The sequence below is a fragment of the Bombyx mori genome, chromosome 10 (assembly GCF_030269925.1).
Source record: "Bombyx mori chromosome 10, ASM3026992v2".
NCBI classification, from domain to species: Eukaryota; Metazoa; Arthropoda; class Insecta; order Lepidoptera; family Bombycidae; genus Bombyx; species Bombyx mori.
Genome location: NC_085116.1, coordinates 13,130,829 through 13,150,605, shown reverse-complemented (window position 1 = coordinate 13,150,605; position 19,777 = coordinate 13,130,829). Strand labels below are relative to the sequence as shown.

Genomic DNA, 19,777 nt, shown 5'->3' with positions numbered 1-19,777 from the left:
ATTACTCTATTAATTACTTGCCTAACTTTCTCGTTCGGTGCCTTGGAGCTTACATGTTCTAATCAAGAAACACGTCAATATACCCAAGAGACAACTGACCTGGGTTATCTTGCGTAGTACGTAGATAGATTTTATAGTCATTAAATTAAAGTGAAATATATTGTTGTCATTAAATTAATAATTTAAAAAATATTATATAGATGAGTATATTACTTTGAATCATAAAAACTAGTACATAATGAGTTCAATGTTTATAAACAATAGATGTTTAGAAAGATATATTCTATTTGTTTCCGATTGTTCTGTTTGTTTGCAGAATAATATTTGATTCTTCCAGATATTTTGGACTTCGGGCAAAATGTAGTGTAACTAAACGACATTATTGTTTGACAATCAATGAGTTCACGTAACTCTTATATTAAGTTGTCATTTTTAAGTTTTTGAATGATTTACTCGGGGACTCGGTGGTGAAGTAGTTACAGCGCCTGTCTGTTGCGACGAGGGTCCTGGGTGCGATTCCCACATCGGGCAAACATTCGTGTGATGAACAGGTTTATTTGCTCTATGTCTGGGTGCTTATTATTTTTATGCTAGTATCCGGCGATAAATATTGCACATCGACCATGGGAAAGAGACGGTTAATTTTTGCTTTGTAGAGCGTTATATTTGTCGCACATTACCTAATTGAGATTTAGTCCCCATAGATACCGGACCCTTAGTGTTTCGTCGCACACAGGTAACGCTTTACAACAAAAACAAAATTAGACGACTGTCTCTTTCTAAATATCGATATGCAATATTTATTGTCTGGTACTGTAGATATTTATTTAAACGTACTTATATCAAAAGAAATCCGAATTTCGGCCTGGATGATCATTATGTCAATGAATCATTCCGCTAGGACTATTGCTAAAACTATATGATTGACGTTGATGATACTATCTTATCTACTCGATGTAGATCTTTTATGCAGCACCAACAATAATTGTACAAAGTTTCATTAGGATAAAAGGTTTTGAAATGCCGATATGATCATCATACAACAAGACATTTACTTATAGCTCTAATAGGTGAGTATTAACGAAATAATTATTTGCACACCAGACAGACATTTATTCCGTAAAATATAACCTATGAACAAAATAAGTTTTAAATAAATTAGTAAGAGTATTAGCTGAAATAGTCAAACAACGGCGCGCCTATTTTTTTATGTTTTTTATTTATTTATTTATTACACTTCGTGTAAAATTTACATTAGCGGACTTAATGCTTAAGGCATTCTCTACCAGTCAACCAAAAGTAGTGCAGAGTGAATAGTGGTAGGTGCAATGAAATTTATATTAAGTTACAAATACATACACAAAAAAAGTATATACATACATATATATACAGTCACATACACATATACATACATATTAGTGGGAAAAACTCTTTACAAATTTTCCACCACGGTGCGCTGGTTCAATATTTTTGAATAAAGTTTTGCGGGGGCGAGTATCGCTAAAGATGCACAAAAGAGGGGAAGGCTGAGGCTAGGCTATGAGGAGTAGACGTACCTGCCAACCCGTCGCTAGCTTCTTCCAGGTTATGTCTATGGGCTCCAGTAACCACTTAACACCAGGTGGGCTGTGAGCTCGTCCACACATCTAAGCAATAAAAAAAAAAAAGACAAAGGCTGCAGAATTCGACGCCACTGCTGGACGACGCGTAATGGCGGTGACTTGACACGGCACTCTTCTAAATTATTGTCCAATAAACTTGTATATCACTCGCGCAACGACGAATATGGTCGTTAGTAAGAGTTCGTATAATAGAGTCCAAAAAAATATATTTATTGTTGGTTATGGGATACAAAAATAAATTTTGACTCATTAACGTATAATATCTTCAATGGAGAATAAAAAGATCGGTCATATGCATTCACCTCATAATTGCGTGCTCAAAACGGTAGAAGAGCCCCATTATTCGGGTAAGCAACGCAACGCGCACCTTTATAAATTTTTTGTCCCTTTTCTCGTTGTATTCAATTTTATGCAAACAACGATTCTGCTTTATTTTGTTATTGTCGTTTTTATCTCGGTCTTATAATTTTATTTGGATATTAAGTTGAACGCTTTTAAAATAATACTCATGTTTTAATGTGTTATAATTATTATTTCTATAAAAGGGTTATTGAAGTTAAAATATTTATTCAAACTTGTCAATGACAATCTTAATTTTTTTTTTATGTTACTTTGTCTTAACTATGTAACTACGGGTCGCAGTTTGTACCTGGTGACGTCACAATCTAGTGAAAAAGCTATGATTGCTTGCGACAGACGGTTATAATATTCAAAATTGTTTATTACGCCAACAAGAAAGTTACGTGACAAATATCACATGAGTCAAAGACAAAGTTAATTTAACTACAACATGACGATAAATAACTTATTAAAAAAGCTGGTAAAATCTTTGTAGTATACCAAAATATATTGGTGACTCCAATAACATAGCGCTTGGAGAAAAATAAAAGATTCACCCTGTACTTTATATATAGAAGTAGCGGAAAGGTAGTCATAAAATGTCGGCTGACATCCACATTTTTCATACACCGACGTCGCCTCTTGAAAGGGACCTACGATATTTTTCCTTCATTTCAGTAGAAGTTCATGTAAATAAGCTGAACGAGGAAAAGCAATCATGGAAGGCGCGCGCTGTCAGGTTTTTCAAATTCAGAAGCCATTTTGACATTTGACACTTCGAAAATATGACATTCGAAAATGTGTGAATTTTCACTGTTTTAAAAATGTTTGTTGTGATTTATGTCACGGAGCTTATAGGTTTGAGCTTCAACAAAAAAAAAATAACTGAAATTGTTATTGTCTATTTGATTTGAAAGATATCTAGCACTCGCTCATCGGGCTTTGTTAACATAATGACTAAAATCGCAAATCATATTTGATCATGTATCTTGATATCATCAATCACGGAGAAACAAAATCATTTTTTATTTAATTTGCTTAAGCCATAAAATATAAGTACTTTGATTTGGATATTCTGTTCATTTTATTTATTATAATTTCTACTAATTCTGTATATTATCTCAAAGCTCACCGAAAGCTAAACAATGTCTTATTATTTAACGGCCGTCTGGTGTAGTGGTAAGTAACATGGTCACTACACAAGGGGGTCGCGTGTTCGAATCCCGCCAAGGGAAGATATTTGTATGATAAATATAAAATGTCTTTTCCAGGGTTATAGATGTATATTAAATATATGTATGTATATAATAAAAATGTTATATTTATTTCCAGTATCTGGTACCTGTAACACAAGTTCTTTACGAACTTAGCACGGGACCAGCTGTTAACGTGGCGTGATTGTTAGTAAATATTTATTTATTATTATTATTTATTTATTAATGATATCTAATAGTGATTTTCGCAAAACCTTCTTCTTCTTCTTCTTCTTCGTCGCTTCCTCATTACTGAGGCTCGTGACCACCTTGGTTCAGTTTTTGCACTAGCTTCCTCCAATGTTTCCTGCATTCGGCCTGCTTAATGGCGCCCTAGCTTCCGAGCATATTTTTTTTTTTTGTAATAATGGGATAAGAACTAACCTGTACCAAATCTCCGTGTATTCCACCGGCAGCGGTGATGGTGAGTAAGCACACATACGGCACCAGGTCTTCTCTAGGTCTGTGCAGCTCAACTTCGTACGTCCGACCGATGTCACCATAATATGTTCGGTTGCAGCCTACGGACCAGAAAATACCAAGTTATTGTATTATTTACTAATGCGTTACAATTAAAACGAATGGGTTAACTTATATTTGACCAGGTTTCCCGATGATATTTTTAATTTATCAGTTTAAGTAAGTAATTACACAAAATAAAAAAAAATACATTTTTTTTAAGGATTGAGTTACACGTCAAACCTAATATTGGAACCAATAGGTATTATTTATTATCACTCATCATTAATTATCCTGCCCTTCTCCCAGTCACCTGGGATCGGCGCAACATGTTTTCTCCTTCCATATTCTTCTATCATATACCATTTCTTCGCTCACTCTCCTCTTACCCATATCGTCTTTCACGCAATCTATCTATTTCTTCTTAGGTCTACCTCTTCCTCTATTCCACATTCCACATTCATAGTTAACACTCTCTTACCAACCTCATTTTCATTTCGTCTCATCACATGTCACATCACATACCATCCCAAACGCGCACTTCTCAGCTTCTGTGTCACAGGTACCACTTTCAGACTTTCTCTAACATATTCATTCCGTATTCTATCACTATCACCTGGTATTAGAATCACAATGTAAATTCCGCCACCCACTTTGTTACAAACAGTCGAAATCTAAAATGTATTTCAAAACAGCTGTCTCATTATTCGAATTTGAAACAGCGGAACCATCTGTCCGTGTTGGCTTATAATATGACCAACTGGTAATTAACAAATGTAGAATTTTTGCAGATTTGTTTTTTATTATACAACGTTATACCTTCGAAGAGGAAATTGGTTGCAAACACGTTTTAACTATGTATTTACTTTGAAAAATTGGTATCTGCATACGGAATTTATATATTTCCTACCTATGCTGATAGCCTTGAGAGGCTACATCAGCGTTAGCGTGTAGGTGAGCTCTCGGGGCTCAAACCGGAGATGTTTCTAACACTGGCCTTAGCAAGAGCAGTGCTTCGCAGAATCTACCACCAGATCGGAAACGCGACCACTGAGAAGATCCGGCGAGAAACTCAGTGGGTTGTGTCTATGGTTAATTTACTCGCCGAGCCCTTCGTCGCAAGCGATGAGTTCAGCGAGGACGGTGACCGGTGCTTGACGTACTTAAAATCACCCTAATGGATCTGGAGGATCTTTAATGATGTGTTTAGGGCGACGTCGACTGTTTACTTTAATAATAACAAAACAATCGATACGAGTGCATGCGCGAAGCAGCTGCTCTTGAGTTTTTTGGCCTCCTCCGAAGGCACTCGGGCAGCTGTTAGCAAATCCCATCCCTCCTAGCTGAGCTTTTTCTCGCTCACCTGTCCTGAAAGTGAAAAGGCCTCCGGCCCACCAGTAATCCATCAGATTAAAAAAAAAAACTTGTTAGGTTGTTGTTAGTTTTGAGCCCCCCCAGATGGACGCCACGTGGGGCACGCCTCCGCGTCGCCCCAGCGTTCCCGCTGCCGAGGAGCCCCCTCCCCCTATCACGGGGGCGGAGATCCATGCGGCCGTGTCCAGAATGAGAGCGAAGGACGCGGCCCCCGGCCCTGACGGTGTTCACGGCCGGGTCTGGAGCTTGGCCTTCGAGGCCCTAGGGGACCGGCTCGGGGGGCTTTTCGAAGCGTGCCTCGAGTCGGGACGGTTCCCGTCGAAATGGAAGACGGGCAGACTGGTCCTTCTGCGGAAGGACGGGCGCCCCGCGGACTCACCCGCGGGCTATCGCCCCATCGTGTTGCTGGACGAAGCGGGCAAGATGCTCGAGAGGATCGTCGCGGCCCGCATCGTCCGGCACCTGACCGAGACGGGTCCCGATCTTTCGGCGGAGCAATACGGCTTCAGAGAGGGCCGCTCGACTATCGACGCAATTCTGCGCGTGCGGGCCCTCTCCGATGAAGCCGTATCCCGGGGCGGGGTGGCGATGGCGTTATCCTTAGATGTAAGGAACGCCTTCAACACCCTGCCCTGGTCGGTGATCGCGGGGGCGCTGGAGTATCACGGCGTCCCCGCATACCTCCGCCGACTGATCGGCTCCTACCTCGAGGGCAGGTCGATCCAGTGCATCGGACACGGTGGGGCGATGTACCGCTTCCCCGTCGAGCGCGGTGTTCCGCAGGGGTCCGTCCTGGGCCCCCTGCTGTGGAACATCGGCTACGACTGGGTCCTGCGGGGCGTCATTCGGGGACCTCTCCCCGGGCTCAGCGTAATTTGTTACGCTGACGACACGTTGGTCGTAGCTCCGGGGAGGGACTACCGGGAGTCTGCCCGTCTGGCGTGCGCAGGCGTGGCACACGTCGTCACCAGGATCCGACGGTTGGGGCTCGAGGTGGCGCTCGACAAAACCCAGGCCCTGCTTTTTCACGGGCCGGGACGAGCGCCGCCTCTGGGTGCCCACCTCGTGATCGGAGGCGTCTGCGTCGGGGTCGGGGTGACCGGTCTTCGGTACCTCGGCCTCGAACTGGACGGTCGGTGGAACTTCCGCGCTCACTTTGAGAAGTTGGGCCCTCGGCTGATGGCAACGGCCGGCTCTTTGAGCCGGCTCCTTCCAAACGTCGGGGGTCCCGATCAGGTGGCGCGCCGCCTCTACATGGGGGTGGTGCGGTCGATAGCACTATACGGCGCGCCCGTATGGTGCCACGCCCTGACCCGCCAGAACGTCGCCGCGCTGCGACGTCCGCAGCGCGCGATCGCGGTCAGGGCGATCCGAGGATACCGCACCGTCTCCTTCGAGGCGGCGTGCTTGCTCGCCGGGGCGCCACCCTGGGACCTGGAGGCGGAGGCGCTCGCTGCCGATTACCGGTGGCGTAGCGACCTCCGCTCTAGGGGGGAAGGGCGCCCCAGCGAAGGTGTAGTTCGAGCGCGGAGGCTCCACTCTCGGCGGTCCGTGCTGGAGGCGTGGTCTCGCCGCTTGGCGGACCCGTCGGCCGGCCTCCGAACCGTCGAGGCGGTCCGCCCGGTTCTCGCGGACTGGGTGGGCCGCGACCGCGGATGCCTCACCTTCCGGCTAACGCAGATGCTTACCGGCCATGGTTGTTTCGGCCGGTACCTGCACAAGATAGCCGGAAGGGAACCGACGGCGCAGTGCCACCATTGCGCGGACCGCGACGAGGATGACACAGCGGAACACACGCTGGCGCGTTGCTCTGGGTTTGACGAGCAGCGCGCCGCCCTCGTCGCGGTCATTGGAGAGGACCTCTCGCTGCCGCGCGTCGTGGCTACGATGCTCGGCAGCGACGCGTCCTGGAAGGCGATGCTCGACTTCTGCGAGTCCACCATCTCGCAGAAGGAGGCGGCGGAGCGAGAGAGGGAGAGCTCTTCCCTTTCCGCACCGATCCGTCGCCGTCGAGCCGGGGGCCGGAGGCGGGAATACGCCCGCACGTCCCGGCCCCTGTAGGTGGCGGCCTCCCCCCGGTGAAGGTCAAGGGGCGACCTGAGGGGGTGAGGCCGCGCGGCGCGCTACCAGCACTCTAGCGCGCTGCCGTGGAGTGATTAGAGCGACCGGTCGACGGTGTATCGCGTCCCGACCCGGCAGGCTGGTTCTGGTCCAGCGGGGTATTCCGGGACACCAGCGGCACCGTCTGGGCGGCCCGACGGGCTGCCGTACCGAGACGGCCGACGTTTCAGAGCCTTCGATTCGCCTCGAAGGCTCCGTCGGCTGGGCGTCCTTGGGGTGAGCCGCGCCGTCTGGTTGTAGTGTTGACCGCGGTAGCCCCCCTACCTCATCCGGGTTCTGACCTCGGAGGGGATCGGACGTCGGGTGTAAGAGTGCAGAGGAGTCTTTAGTGGGTGGGCTCTAAAATCCTTGGGCCCGCGGTCTGCTCACAACACCATGCAGATCGTTGAGTCTCACATACCCCGCGCGCCCCTTTTGCGCGGGGACCTCGTAGGAGGTTCGGCCCTCTACCCGAAAAAAAAAAAAAAAAAAAAGGTTGTTGTTAGTTTACTAGTGGTAGGACCTCTTGTGAGTCCGCGTAGGTAGGTACCACCACCCCGCCTATTTCTGCCGTGAAGCAGTAATGCGTTTCAGTTTGAAGGGTGGGGCAGCCGGTGTAACTATACTTGAGACCTTAGACCTTATATCTCAAAGTGAGTGGCGCATTTACGTTGTAGATGTCTATGGGCTCCAGTAACCACTTAACACCAGGTGGGCTCTGAGCTCGTCTACCTATTTAAGCAATAAAAAAATAAAAATAAAATAGGAGTTCACCTAATGTGGTATTCTTATTGCGTAGAATCAAAATAACCGAAAAAGTGGATGTCCTCACTAAACCGTAACAAGAACAGCTAAAAATGCTTTAGAACCAATGAAAAAGATCACACACAATATTTTTGTCGTAGCAACATCAGTACCGAATATACCGAGCATTAAAGAGAGAAGAATGTTTACTTCTCCGTGACAAACAAACGACCTGTGTAACTCAGACAAAGCGAAGTTCTGCGTAAGTGGAACTTCCCATGTACTACGAAGTTGGCAGTCGCCTCTTCGCGACGGGCTTTCAACTTGATTGCCCAAACAATAAATCCGCGTTTGGGAGACGTGAATCGCGCAACTAAACACGGGCCAAGAAACAAGCGGGTGAAATTTGTTTTGACGGACGGACCGCGGAATTTAATGAAAAATTAAATATGATTGATTTTTTGGGCTTAAAGCCTTAAACTGAACAAAAAAAATTGTTGTCGTACTTTAGTTAAGACTAGGCGAAAAAACAAAGTTTAATGTTATTTCTTCTGAGACATAATAAAGCCATATTCATTTATCTTACTTAGTTACCTGAAGCCTCGAGAGCTATTGTTGTTTCAACAAACTGCCGGGTGAGCTCAGAGGACTCAGCATGAGAGACTTTGTGAACTACTGCCCTAGCAAGAGCAGTGCTTCGCAGAATTTACCACTGAATCACAATCGCGACCCACCGAGAAGTTATGGTGAGAAACTCAGAGGCTTGTGCTTGTGGGTTATGTTGTACCTACGTCAAGCTCTTCATCGTATTCGACAAGATCGACCAAAACGCTGACCTGTGCTTGGACTGTTAAAAAACACAGAGAGTGCACCGGAGGGATACTTGAATGACGTTCTTAGAGTGACGGCGGCTGTATGGTGCCTGGTCGTCAGTACTGCAACCAGTACCAGATAGGTTCTGTTACAATTAACCAAGTAAATTATATTATTTATTCCATATGAAACGTGTTCAAATAAGACTGACACTTCTACGTATGATATAAAAATTGTTATACTATCTAGTAGTATTATGTATAAAATAATATATAGTTCAAAATGTTATGCAAATTTCAAAATTAATTTTAGAAGACTTTAAAACATAATTCGTGAAATTTAAACAAAAATTATGGTGCATTTCTAAAAGGGTGTCTTATATATTTCTTTATTATAGTTTCTCAAAAAAAAAAAACAAATATTGTATAATAATTTAGAAAATAAGTTCGCATAATTTATCTATCTATACTACAATATATCTTTGAATAATACAAAAACAAAACTCCATTAGCTGAACGATCGGAAATACTTTGAATTAATAAAATAAGTAACTACATAAAATATGTATGCCTAAGCGTTTTAGTTTTAGATTTTCGCTTTAGTTTACAAAAAGATCAACTTAGTTGAATCATTGGAACAAATTTAAAAAAGTCGCTTGTTTCATGGCTACGCCTGTAAACAGCCAAGCTAAACTTACACAATGTTCTCAATGTACTGTACACGGCTTTTAAATGAGCATTACCGTCATATCTGAGTTACACGCTTGCCATACACTCTGATTAAGGATAAAAGTTGGTGTGCTCGCGATTCCTAGCGCATTAAATCTCTATTAAATATTATCCGCAATGCATTTGTAATTCTTGCACACTTCATATGGGTTGGAGCAAGAAGAATGAATCTATCTCGATAAATCATCCTGTTGAGATAAATATGAATAATAGATGTACCAAACAAGTGAGCAAGTAAGGTATAAATATTATTATTAGATTATTATTAATAAACATGTTTGCAAGTAAAGTTTACCTTAAATTACGAAAATCTTTGAAAAAATTTTTGAAACTCGTAGAGTTATGGGCGGAGAGGAATAGAGAGAGAATTGGTGTAAACAGAAAAGGTATTAACCTCAATATTAAACCAATCATTTAGTCATAATGGGAGGGAGACAATGCCAAAATTCTCCAAGCGATGCTCGAATAGTTGATACTGAGAAGCAAGTATGTAAATGGTTTCACTATGAATATATAATATTAATACCAAAAATCATGACAGTTTGAGAGCAAACAGCAAAAAAGTAGACAATGAAAACGGAGATTAAGGAGAAACGGAGAAACGGAGAATTATCATGGGTACTTAAGACAACTAATATCATTAACGACCAAAGACCAAACGGTTGTAAGAATAGGGAGAAAAGTGTTGTGTATATGGAGAAAACACTAGTCTCCTTAAAAATATTTTTAAAAGTAACCTCTTTCTGTTGCCAGTTAAGAAGAAATTTATTGTTGAAGAAATTTATGGATATCAAAAATAGGCATTGTCGTAGAAACATTTCATGAAACTTAATGCAAGCCAAAGAGGAATGAAAATAACTGTGATGGCTAGAAGACTGAAAAAGAATAGAAAAAGAATAATAAATTGAAAATAAGATTGAGTATGATCTAATAAAACAATTACAATGATAATGAACAAGTCACATGACGCGAGAAACTAGAGAAATGGTCAAATATTATGAGAGAGTTTCAGCTACGCAATGGAAAAATTAAAACAGGCAGACAAGTCAACGTATGAGACGATGATAAAAGAAGTAGGAAACGCAACCCGGACAAGGATAGGAAAAATTGTAAGTGTAGAGTAGAGGTAGGAAGAGAGGTAGATATCAAGTAACAGGCGAATCACTAAAACGTTATCTATTTTAGTATGTTTCTTTAATTTTTAAACTACAGTTAGCTGTACATCGTTGGATGTTATCAGTTATCCCGATCGACTGCCTAAAATAACTTTTTATCTTTCTATCTTCGGGAATACTACTTTTGTATGGATGGATGTACCTGTTTCTAGATAATTGCATAATTTAATGATAATAAGTTGAGATGTTAGGAAGTGACAGTGTAAAGAACAAAAGTTAATGGATCTCATACCACAAAAAATACAATGAAGTATATAGTACATAGAAAAATTCACGAATCCCGCAAACAATAGACATAACGCTGTGTGAAACAAAGCGTTCAGTTACACCAACTTCGGTCCGACATTAGACAGAAAGCTCTCTCTTTGATTGCTACGATACTTAAATACTGGGACAGTGTGCCGACATGTATTCCGGTACAGTTACCAGTGTGTTTGTGGGACAGACCTCTTGGCAACTGCAGGGTCCTTCAGCTGATGCATTTTGGTACCTATCCAAAGTCCGCCTTCGTCGCAATGAAACGCTTTTTTCGTGCTGTGAATTTGATTTGAATTCGCATTCAAACCCATTAGAAACTGCTTTGTAATGTTGTTCAACGCTATTTTGTGTAATTTCCAAAAATATGTATAAAGTGAAATATATTTTCATATCCGTTATAAATTAGTATATATGTACGTTTTGATTATGTAATTTTGTAAGTTTTTCTGGGTTTAGATTATTAATTTAAAGTTTCATTTTAATTTTATTTTTGGGAACTTGAAAACATGTCTTAGTCTATGTTTTAGCAGGCAAACATTCAGCTTTTTACCAACGTAAAAATTTGGAATAACAAATTTTAATAAACACATTTCACTGTGACTTCTAAAATCTATGACGCACAAGTATTCGGATAAAAGAGACCAGTTTCTTGAATTTTTTAAACAAAAGTCGTGAATATCTGAGCGAGCACAACAATTCTCTGAAAGAATGAACCTCAAAAACTGAAACGTCCAAATCGCGTCAACTCCTTTGTTATTTACGTTTTGTATGGGACAGTTAACCCTTTGTTAACCCGTAGCTGGAAACATGCTGAAAATAGAATTTGCTGAACAATTCCACTAGTTTTTAGTAGTACAAGTTTGATTCCCATTTTTATTTTGACGGTTTTATTACATTATAAGATTTGTGGATAGTAATCACTGAACCACGGGGTTATCTTCGATTTCTGATCAGACTCAGTAATGTTTTTAATTAAATTTTAGGCGTTATACTAAAGCTATTAAGAAGCGATTAAATGTGAAACGTTTATTTCTGCGATGTGAACATGGTTGTCTAGCCCTAAAGTAGAATTCTAAATTTCTGAACTCTAAAATTCTATTACTAAAATGTCTTCCTGGAATTTCGTTGCCTAAAACCTCATTTTTCTGTAAAAATAGTGACAGTAACTTACGTTCTAAATTTATGTTTAATCCTTCCGATCGCCTTGTGGAGTCAAATAGAACCGTTGTTTCCAAATATCTCATTACACCGCTCATTTAAAATCGCAACTCATTTAAAGTCGTCTTTGGTAGATTGCCGCAGAATATTATGGAATCGATATCCCTGTTTATTACTAATTAACTTGATTTTACAAAGAATCGATACGTAGGTATTTTAAGGTAGCGTTCTGACGCTGACCTTCATAAAAAGGCGCGACACGGTAACCCTCTTATCGTGGCCGCCACTAATTACTTATCCGATTCAGACATTGAGGCAATGCAAAACCGCTGTCACCCGAAACATGTCATGTCGGGTCTCCCGGATCTACTCTCGGTGCTTTTAGGCCCTTCAAGCACCGGTCACCATCCTCGTCAAACTTAACGATTACCACGAAGACTTCGACGAAAGAACTAACCCATAAACAAAGCCCACTGAGTTTCTCGACGGATCTTCTCAGTGGATCGCGATTCCGACCCGGTGGTAGATTCTGCGAATTCTTGCTAGGGTTGTTGTTAGCAAATTCTCTCAGGTTGAACCTGTGAACTCACGTATCCGTCCTGGTGTAGCTCGAATAGCCCCTTAAGCTAAAAATGGAATAGGTTAATAGGCATCGGAGAAAAAAAATCTTACAAGGTACATACAAATTCAAATGGAAATAAATTAACCTTATAATTTATTTTGTAAGTCTTTGAAAGAGCTGAAGTCTGTACTAGGTTCAAAGACCTGTATTACTGATCTCCAGGCTCCCTCCTTCTTAAGATAGATTAGGTCATTTTACGTGTGTGTGCGTGGGTGAATGTGTGTGTATTTGGGTTGCGTGTGTGTGTGTGTGTGTGTGTGTGTGTGTGTGTGTGTGTGTGTGTGTGTGTGTGTGTGAGTGTGAGTGTGTGTATATGTGGGCGTGTGCGCGCATGCATGTTGTATTGTGTATGTGTGAGTATCTGCATCTATGCGTGTTTATTATTACTATTACATAGGTATAAATAATTATTTGCTTAATTGGGCTCGAAAACAAAAAGCAGATTACTTCACAGTCTGGAGTAAGTTCTCTGTTTGCTCGTAGTCTAGGTCGTGAAGCCAATTTGTTAGTGCATGTTTGCATTGGGTCTGTGTCATGGGGTATATATTGATCAGCTTATTGATTTTATTGTATATGAAGCTACTTAAGAAGCCATAAAAGCGTTGAGCTAACGATGTAGAAACAAAAACGATTATTTAGTAAAGGATATTGCATAATTCAAAATGAACGAAAATAAAACAAAAATAGTTACTAATGATTACATTAACGCCATATACTTGAAAGGAAAGCCGCTTGAATATGTGAGCAATTACATATACCTGGGAAAACAACTATCATTCGATGACAAAAATGAAGAACTAGAGGTGGAGCGGCGTATCAACATGAGTTGGAAAAAGTTTTGGTCCCTGAAGGAAATCTTGAAAGGGGAATTCCCCCTTTACCTAAAGAAAATTGTGTTGGATACCTGTGTCCTACCTACTCTTACATACGGATGCCAAACGTGGACATTCAGCACCAAAACAAAAAATAAACTAATAACATGTCAAAAAGCAATGGATTCTTTCCACTGCGTACTAAAAATAAGAAAAATACAAAAAGTAAAAAGCGAAAAAATTAGACAAAAAACTAAAGTTATAGATGCCTTACAATATGCTTTAAAACAGAAATGGCAGTGGGCAGGACATATAGCAAGACGCACAGACAAAAGATGGACATTACAGACAACTATGTGGAAAGGACCAAAAGGAAAAAGAAGAAGAGGGCGCCCTAGAAAAAGATGGATAGACGATATAAAAGCGATAGCAGGAAGCGATTGGATAAGGACAGCCATGGACAAAGGGATTTGGAAGAAGCTGGAGGAGGCCTTTACCCGAGAAGGGGTTCCGATCATTGATACAGGAGAAAGCAACGTTAGCGAATAAAAGAAAATTAAAGAAATTCTACCCTAGTATATTTAGATATTAAATCGCATGTAATATATTATCATTATGGATTGGAAATAAACAGGCTTTATTATTATTATTATATTATTGCATAATTGAAATGAATTTCCAAAATTTTAAATGTGCTTTTTAATCTAAAGGTCAATGGATATCAACGATGTCTCTATATACTCAAAAAAGCTATTTAAAACAAAGCAAAAAATAAAATCCAAACATGGTTTGCGTTGCCTTGATTCATTTTACTGTTTTTCTCAAATTATCACAGTAAAATTTCGGTTCTAGTATTATTCAAGCAAGCTAAATTTAAGTCAGTCTCTTTATAATATTATTATATTATGGACCTTTTTAGCACCACCCTATGCATCATTTTGTCAAAGTATCCCAAGAAACCGAAGCGGTAAAACTCTCTAGCGACATAAAAAGATACATATCTTTACAACCCATCCCAATAAGGGTTTCACACGATGTGATAGGCAAAACACTCGATATCTATTTTAGTGTCGCATATTCATCCTATCTCGCTTCGCTTAGGATCGGACCGGTAATGTTGTTTACTAAAGGGTGACCTATTGCTAAAAGAGATTTTTTTGTATGCGCTATAAGACAGAAAATAGTGAATTGATATACGGAAGTATTGAGGCTTTATTCGATGTCTTCTAATGGATTTTAATGGGTGTATAATTCATATGCCGTCGAAGAGAATATAATAATAATATATATCTTAATCCATATACTTAGATGTAAATTTTTGTCTCTTGGTAGAGTCGCTTTTCGAACCATATCTCCGTTTCATAAAATTTCAAATTACGACGACGCTTAAACGTTTTTCATTTTAAGACTCTATCCAAAAAAATATTTATTAACATGTACAGAGGCATCGCTCAGTTATAGTATATATAACCACGGTCTTAATCTACTTTGAAACATCAGATCTCAGATCAGACTCAAATCCAAATTAAAACTATTAAAACTTTGGCCTAAAATAGACGAGCAATATGAAGTAGAGTAAGAGTAAGATTTTATTGTGGAAAAAAACGGTAATCTATATTCATTTATATGTATGAATGTATAAAAAACTTCAACGGAACTCCTTATTTCCGCAAGAACTCTGCTGGTGACAATTTTATTTGATATTGCCTTAATAAAATGACTGTTTCGGGCCCTTTATTTATTTTGTTCTTTTTTATTGGGGTTCTTTCAATTATATGGGATCTGTGAATTCAAAGTAATTGTGGAAACTGTACGTCCTTTTTTCGTATTAATTTTGGGAAATTGGTTCATTTTTTCCTGATGTTAAATGTACTAATAAAATATTCCCATTCGTATTAATAGTTATTTTCTCAGATATCTGCCATTAATCTGCTCAATCCCAAAATCCCTATAGTTTTTACGGGAATTTGTTCAAAGAGCATTTGGTTCTGTTTTTAGCAGTCAGCAGCAATTTGACTAAACTGCTGGCAATGGTGATGTCCATGGGTGACTGTGCCTATTTACCATCAGTTGGCTATATTTAGTTGCAGCAGTATGCAGATGGTAAGTAAGCATTAGACACAAATTGTGCAATTGCTGAGGCACAGGTCCTTTTTTATTTGCGGTCGAACCTCCTGCAAGGTCCCAACGACAACTGAGTACACGGGTTTGGGACTGCCAAGATTGTAGTGGCCACTCACTAAGAAACTCTTTGCAATTTCGCCCAAGCATTCGATACCCGCGTGACAGGACCCGGGAAAAATAGGTGGGTCCGATGTATACCGCGGTCAACACTCCAACCAGACCCGCTGCTCACCCCAAAGATGCCTAGCTGACGGACCACGAGAACCCGGGCGCACTACCTCATCGGTCTGGGAACCGATCGAAGAATTCGAAGGCGAGCTGAAACCACGCCTCCAATACAACCCGATTGGAGCCGTGGCCCTCGTACTTCTACAGATCGTGACGCGGTTCCCTCTGCACCAGAAGACACGTCGCCACGCATAGTCGGTGACGAGCGCATCCGCCTGTGGCGCAGAACCTGCCCACTAAAAAGTCCAGTGGCCGAAGCGCCTACTTCAGTGTAGGCGAGTAAAGATGCCTTTCCCGCTATACTCCATCTATCACCTCCAAAGTGAAAACAGAAATTCAACAAATTCCTCTTCATCAACAAAATGTTTGCACTTAAATAATTATAGTTAGTCTTTGTTTAATTTATGACAGCCAGTATACCAACTATTGAGCGATTGTAAAGACAAGTTACATTCCATGCGACTATGTAATAAAACTAAAAAGTATTAACTCTCAATCTCAAACCTGACAAATTGTTGATAACACAATGTCAAAAAAAACCACATCCGTTTCAGATTCAGCCCGACATATTAACCTGTGTAGCATTTTTCATAATTTTCGGCTGAGTTTTATTATTCAACATCTCTAGTAGCATCCATTTTTCTTTCCAACTTCACTAAATCAGGCTCGGATATTCAATTTTTCTTATTACATTCTCAAAGTTGAGATGTTTCGAAACGAGCTAAGTTACTGAAGTAAACTTCATTATCTCCGGGACTGTAAGGCCTTACGTATCTTACCATCTTTGAATCTTTGGAAACACATAAGTTTCTCAATGGAACCTAGTAGTTTTGATAACTTGAATTAGCTTGGAACGGATGGGTAGCGTCGCTTTCTTACATTGAATTAGTGTCTACTGAAATGAATACGTATGAATGAAACGAAGAATATTTGCGTAGCGTGAAGGATGTAGGATGTACATAATACAAAATAATATTTACAATACAATTAATGTCTAGACCAATAATAATCATCCCAATGAAATTGAAAATAATTAACACCAGATTAAACTGAAAAATGTATTAAAGTGAAACTTTTATTACATCGTCTCAAACTTTTTCATCTGTGTGTTGCATGTCGCGTGACGGTCGGCTGCGGAGTAGGGATAAAATGAAAGGCGCTCGTCAGAGCAGCCAAGGCCAATATGGCGGCGCCTATAGTTCGCAGCAGCTGACCGTGTAGTGTATGGACTATTACTCATTTGTGCCAGTGCTCCACGTTTTGTCAGTGTTTAATGTAAATGTTATTTGTCAGAGTTAAATGTCTGTAATGTGAAAAACAACACAATCCTTTTATTCGTACAAAACCCGAAGAAAATAACCAACGGACATATCGTAGTATCGAGTAGTTTTGTTTATAGAGATTTCTTTAGCCTTAACTTTCACAATTTGCACGAAAGAAAGACACGACGTACACTTTAGTAACTTCAAGCTGCTCGCATACTAGACAACTCCTTGTCCTAACGTAGCTGGAATAGCCTCATAGCGATTAGTTAGGGAAAAAAGATGACTCGATATCCTTACAGTAAGAGTACAACAAAAAAAGAAAATATCTTCATTAGATGGCGATAGATGTTTTCTGAATTGGGCCATAGCTCATAAGTAAATGGTCAGATAATAAAACCTAACAAATTATATGTCCGAGTGCCATTATCCACTCTTACCAGAATTAAGCTCATCGATACGATCTAAAGCCACGTTTGTCCACGATGCACAACCAGATATATTTTTTGCGACGTACGATAAAAACATTATTTTTTAAACAAGATTTGAAAGTCCTCATTGAGGAGTAGCAGCTTTGATATGCCTCTGCCATTAATGACGCCCATGAGCGACGGTGACCACTAACCATCTTGATCATGCAGTACACCCGATTGCTCTATGATCGTCTAACTATAATGACAATAAGCTTTTAAGTGACGAAGCTTAAATCGAATTCCCAATGGTTAGATTTTAAATACATACTTTAACTTCTTTAAGATTGTTATAAGCTTTGTAACTCCAACCAAATCTAGACTCGTTCGGGTGGGCAATTGCATTTTATATAATAAACTGAATGCTGAGTTTTTTATTGCCTTATATTAAATTACATAGAGCCGGGTAAGTGCTACGGTCTCAGACTTTTTCTGTTTTACTAAATTATTACTTTAGGTGAGGCAAAGGATCATGGCCACCAATTTAAGACAGTGGTTCCGGAAGTGGCGCATCGGCATCAATCCTACGAAAAGTACATCCGTGCTCTTCAAAAAGGGTCACCCTCCCGAACCAACTGTTAGTATTTCGTCACGAATTAAGTGCGATAATTCCATTCCCGCCATCAAAATTTTTCGCCAGCCCATTACGTGGGCCTCGAAGGCTTAGTACCTAGGCGTCACTCTCCATAGAGCGATGACTTTCGGTCCCTACATTACGGAACGGGAAGGTGAGCTCACGAGCTCAACCTGAGAGAATTTGCTTACACTAACCCTAGCGAGAGCAGCGCTTCGCAGAATCTCAGATCGAATCGCGACCGAATGAGAACTGAGAAGATCCGGCGAGAAAAACAGCGGGCTGATGTGTGGGTTAGGTTGCACGTCGAACTCTTTGTCGAGTTCGACGAGTACGGTTACCGGGGTCGCTAAGCCTGCTCCTAATGTTAGAGCTGAAACGTCTAATGCAAAGGTTATTGGGCCTGATGGATCCGTAAGGACGTGTCTAGAGCGTCGACACTAACTGGCTCCTGCGTTATCAAGATTCGGGGAGTAGTCAACGGCAGCAACGATATGAATACGGATTACATGCACTCAAAAGACGCTACCGTAAAGTTTTTTTAATATTTAGTAATCTATCTATCTTCTTTATATATAAAAATGAATTGTAGTTCGTTTTCTTCTTCTTCTCAGTCGTATCACTCTTGACAGAGTGGTCGTGATCGTCATGTAGTGTTGGAAGGGGTAGACTTGATGCGTCTCACGATGTCGCGCCATCTCTCTGTAGTTCGTTAGTCTCGCTAAAACTCGAGAACGGCTGGACCGATTTGGCTAATTTTGGTCTTGAATTATTTGTGGAAACCCAGAGAAGGTTCAAAATGTAGATATGAAAATATGAAAATGCTCGGAATTAAATAAATATGACAATTTTGTTTTTCCCTTGATGTGTCCCCCGTCCGACGGATTCCTTTTGTTTGTTTTAAGTTTATTTTATAAAAAAATTTAGGCCTTTTCTTTATCGATTGAGGCACTACGAAGTCTGCCGGGTCAGCTAGTTTTTAAAAAAAACGTTAAATATAAAAATACACAACAATTTTAATTACAAAAAATCCAAAGTAGAGGTAGGTCATTAAACTTAATTCTAGTTGTACTACCTACCTAGCTCTATAGAACTTAACAATTCCCTAACTCCTATTTGATCTATTCGAAACTTGAACGAATCAAGCCAAAGAGCGATTCGTTCATTGTGTACGTGCTTTGTGTTCCGCAATAGTGCATCGACCGAATGATATATTATGTTTTTCGGTGTATCGACCTATATTCACTGGTCATGCCACTTTACAAAGTGGCAGATGTGAGGTTATGATTAGATTAGTGGCTATCACTTGATTTTATTAGTTTAGCTTGTACTTGTCAAGCATAGTACGTACATTTTCAAATAAAAAAGTTAGGAATGAAAATAATCCAAAAACAGTTGAACGGCAAAACCAATTATGTAAAAGTAATTTGTTACAAACAAATCGCTCAACTGCTATGTACCTCGTTAGGTGGATTCATTTTGTTTAATTTCTGCATATTGCATAACTTTAACTTACTCAACCCCAGGAACTAAGAAATACTTTACACTTACAGTATACATAATACTCGTAGTAAATACCAAGTTCATAGTCCTTTCTTTACTAACAAATTCACATAAAGGAATTATTATGAATTAGAAGTAATTTCGCTATACTTAAGTTGA

The 19,777-nt window shown here is 40.5% G+C and overlaps 1 protein-coding gene across 2 annotated transcripts in view; it reads right to left on the bottom strand.

Moving 5' to 3' along the window:
* Lrpl (low density lipoprotein receptor-related protein-like protein) overlaps positions 1–19,777 on the bottom strand; it is a 166,119-nt gene that overhangs the window by 59,436 nt on the left and 86,906 nt on the right. Inside the window, exons 2-3 of one of the 2 annotated variants that reach the window (XM_062670289.1) lie at positions 12,481–12,649; positions 3,599–3,735 (exon numbers count right to left, since the gene is read on the bottom strand). In XM_062670289.1, the coding sequence (XP_062526273.1) occupies positions 3,599–3,735; positions 12,481–12,484 (141 nt within the window). In that variant the 5' untranslated portion in view covers positions 12,485–12,649. 2 annotated transcript variants of the gene reach the window in all.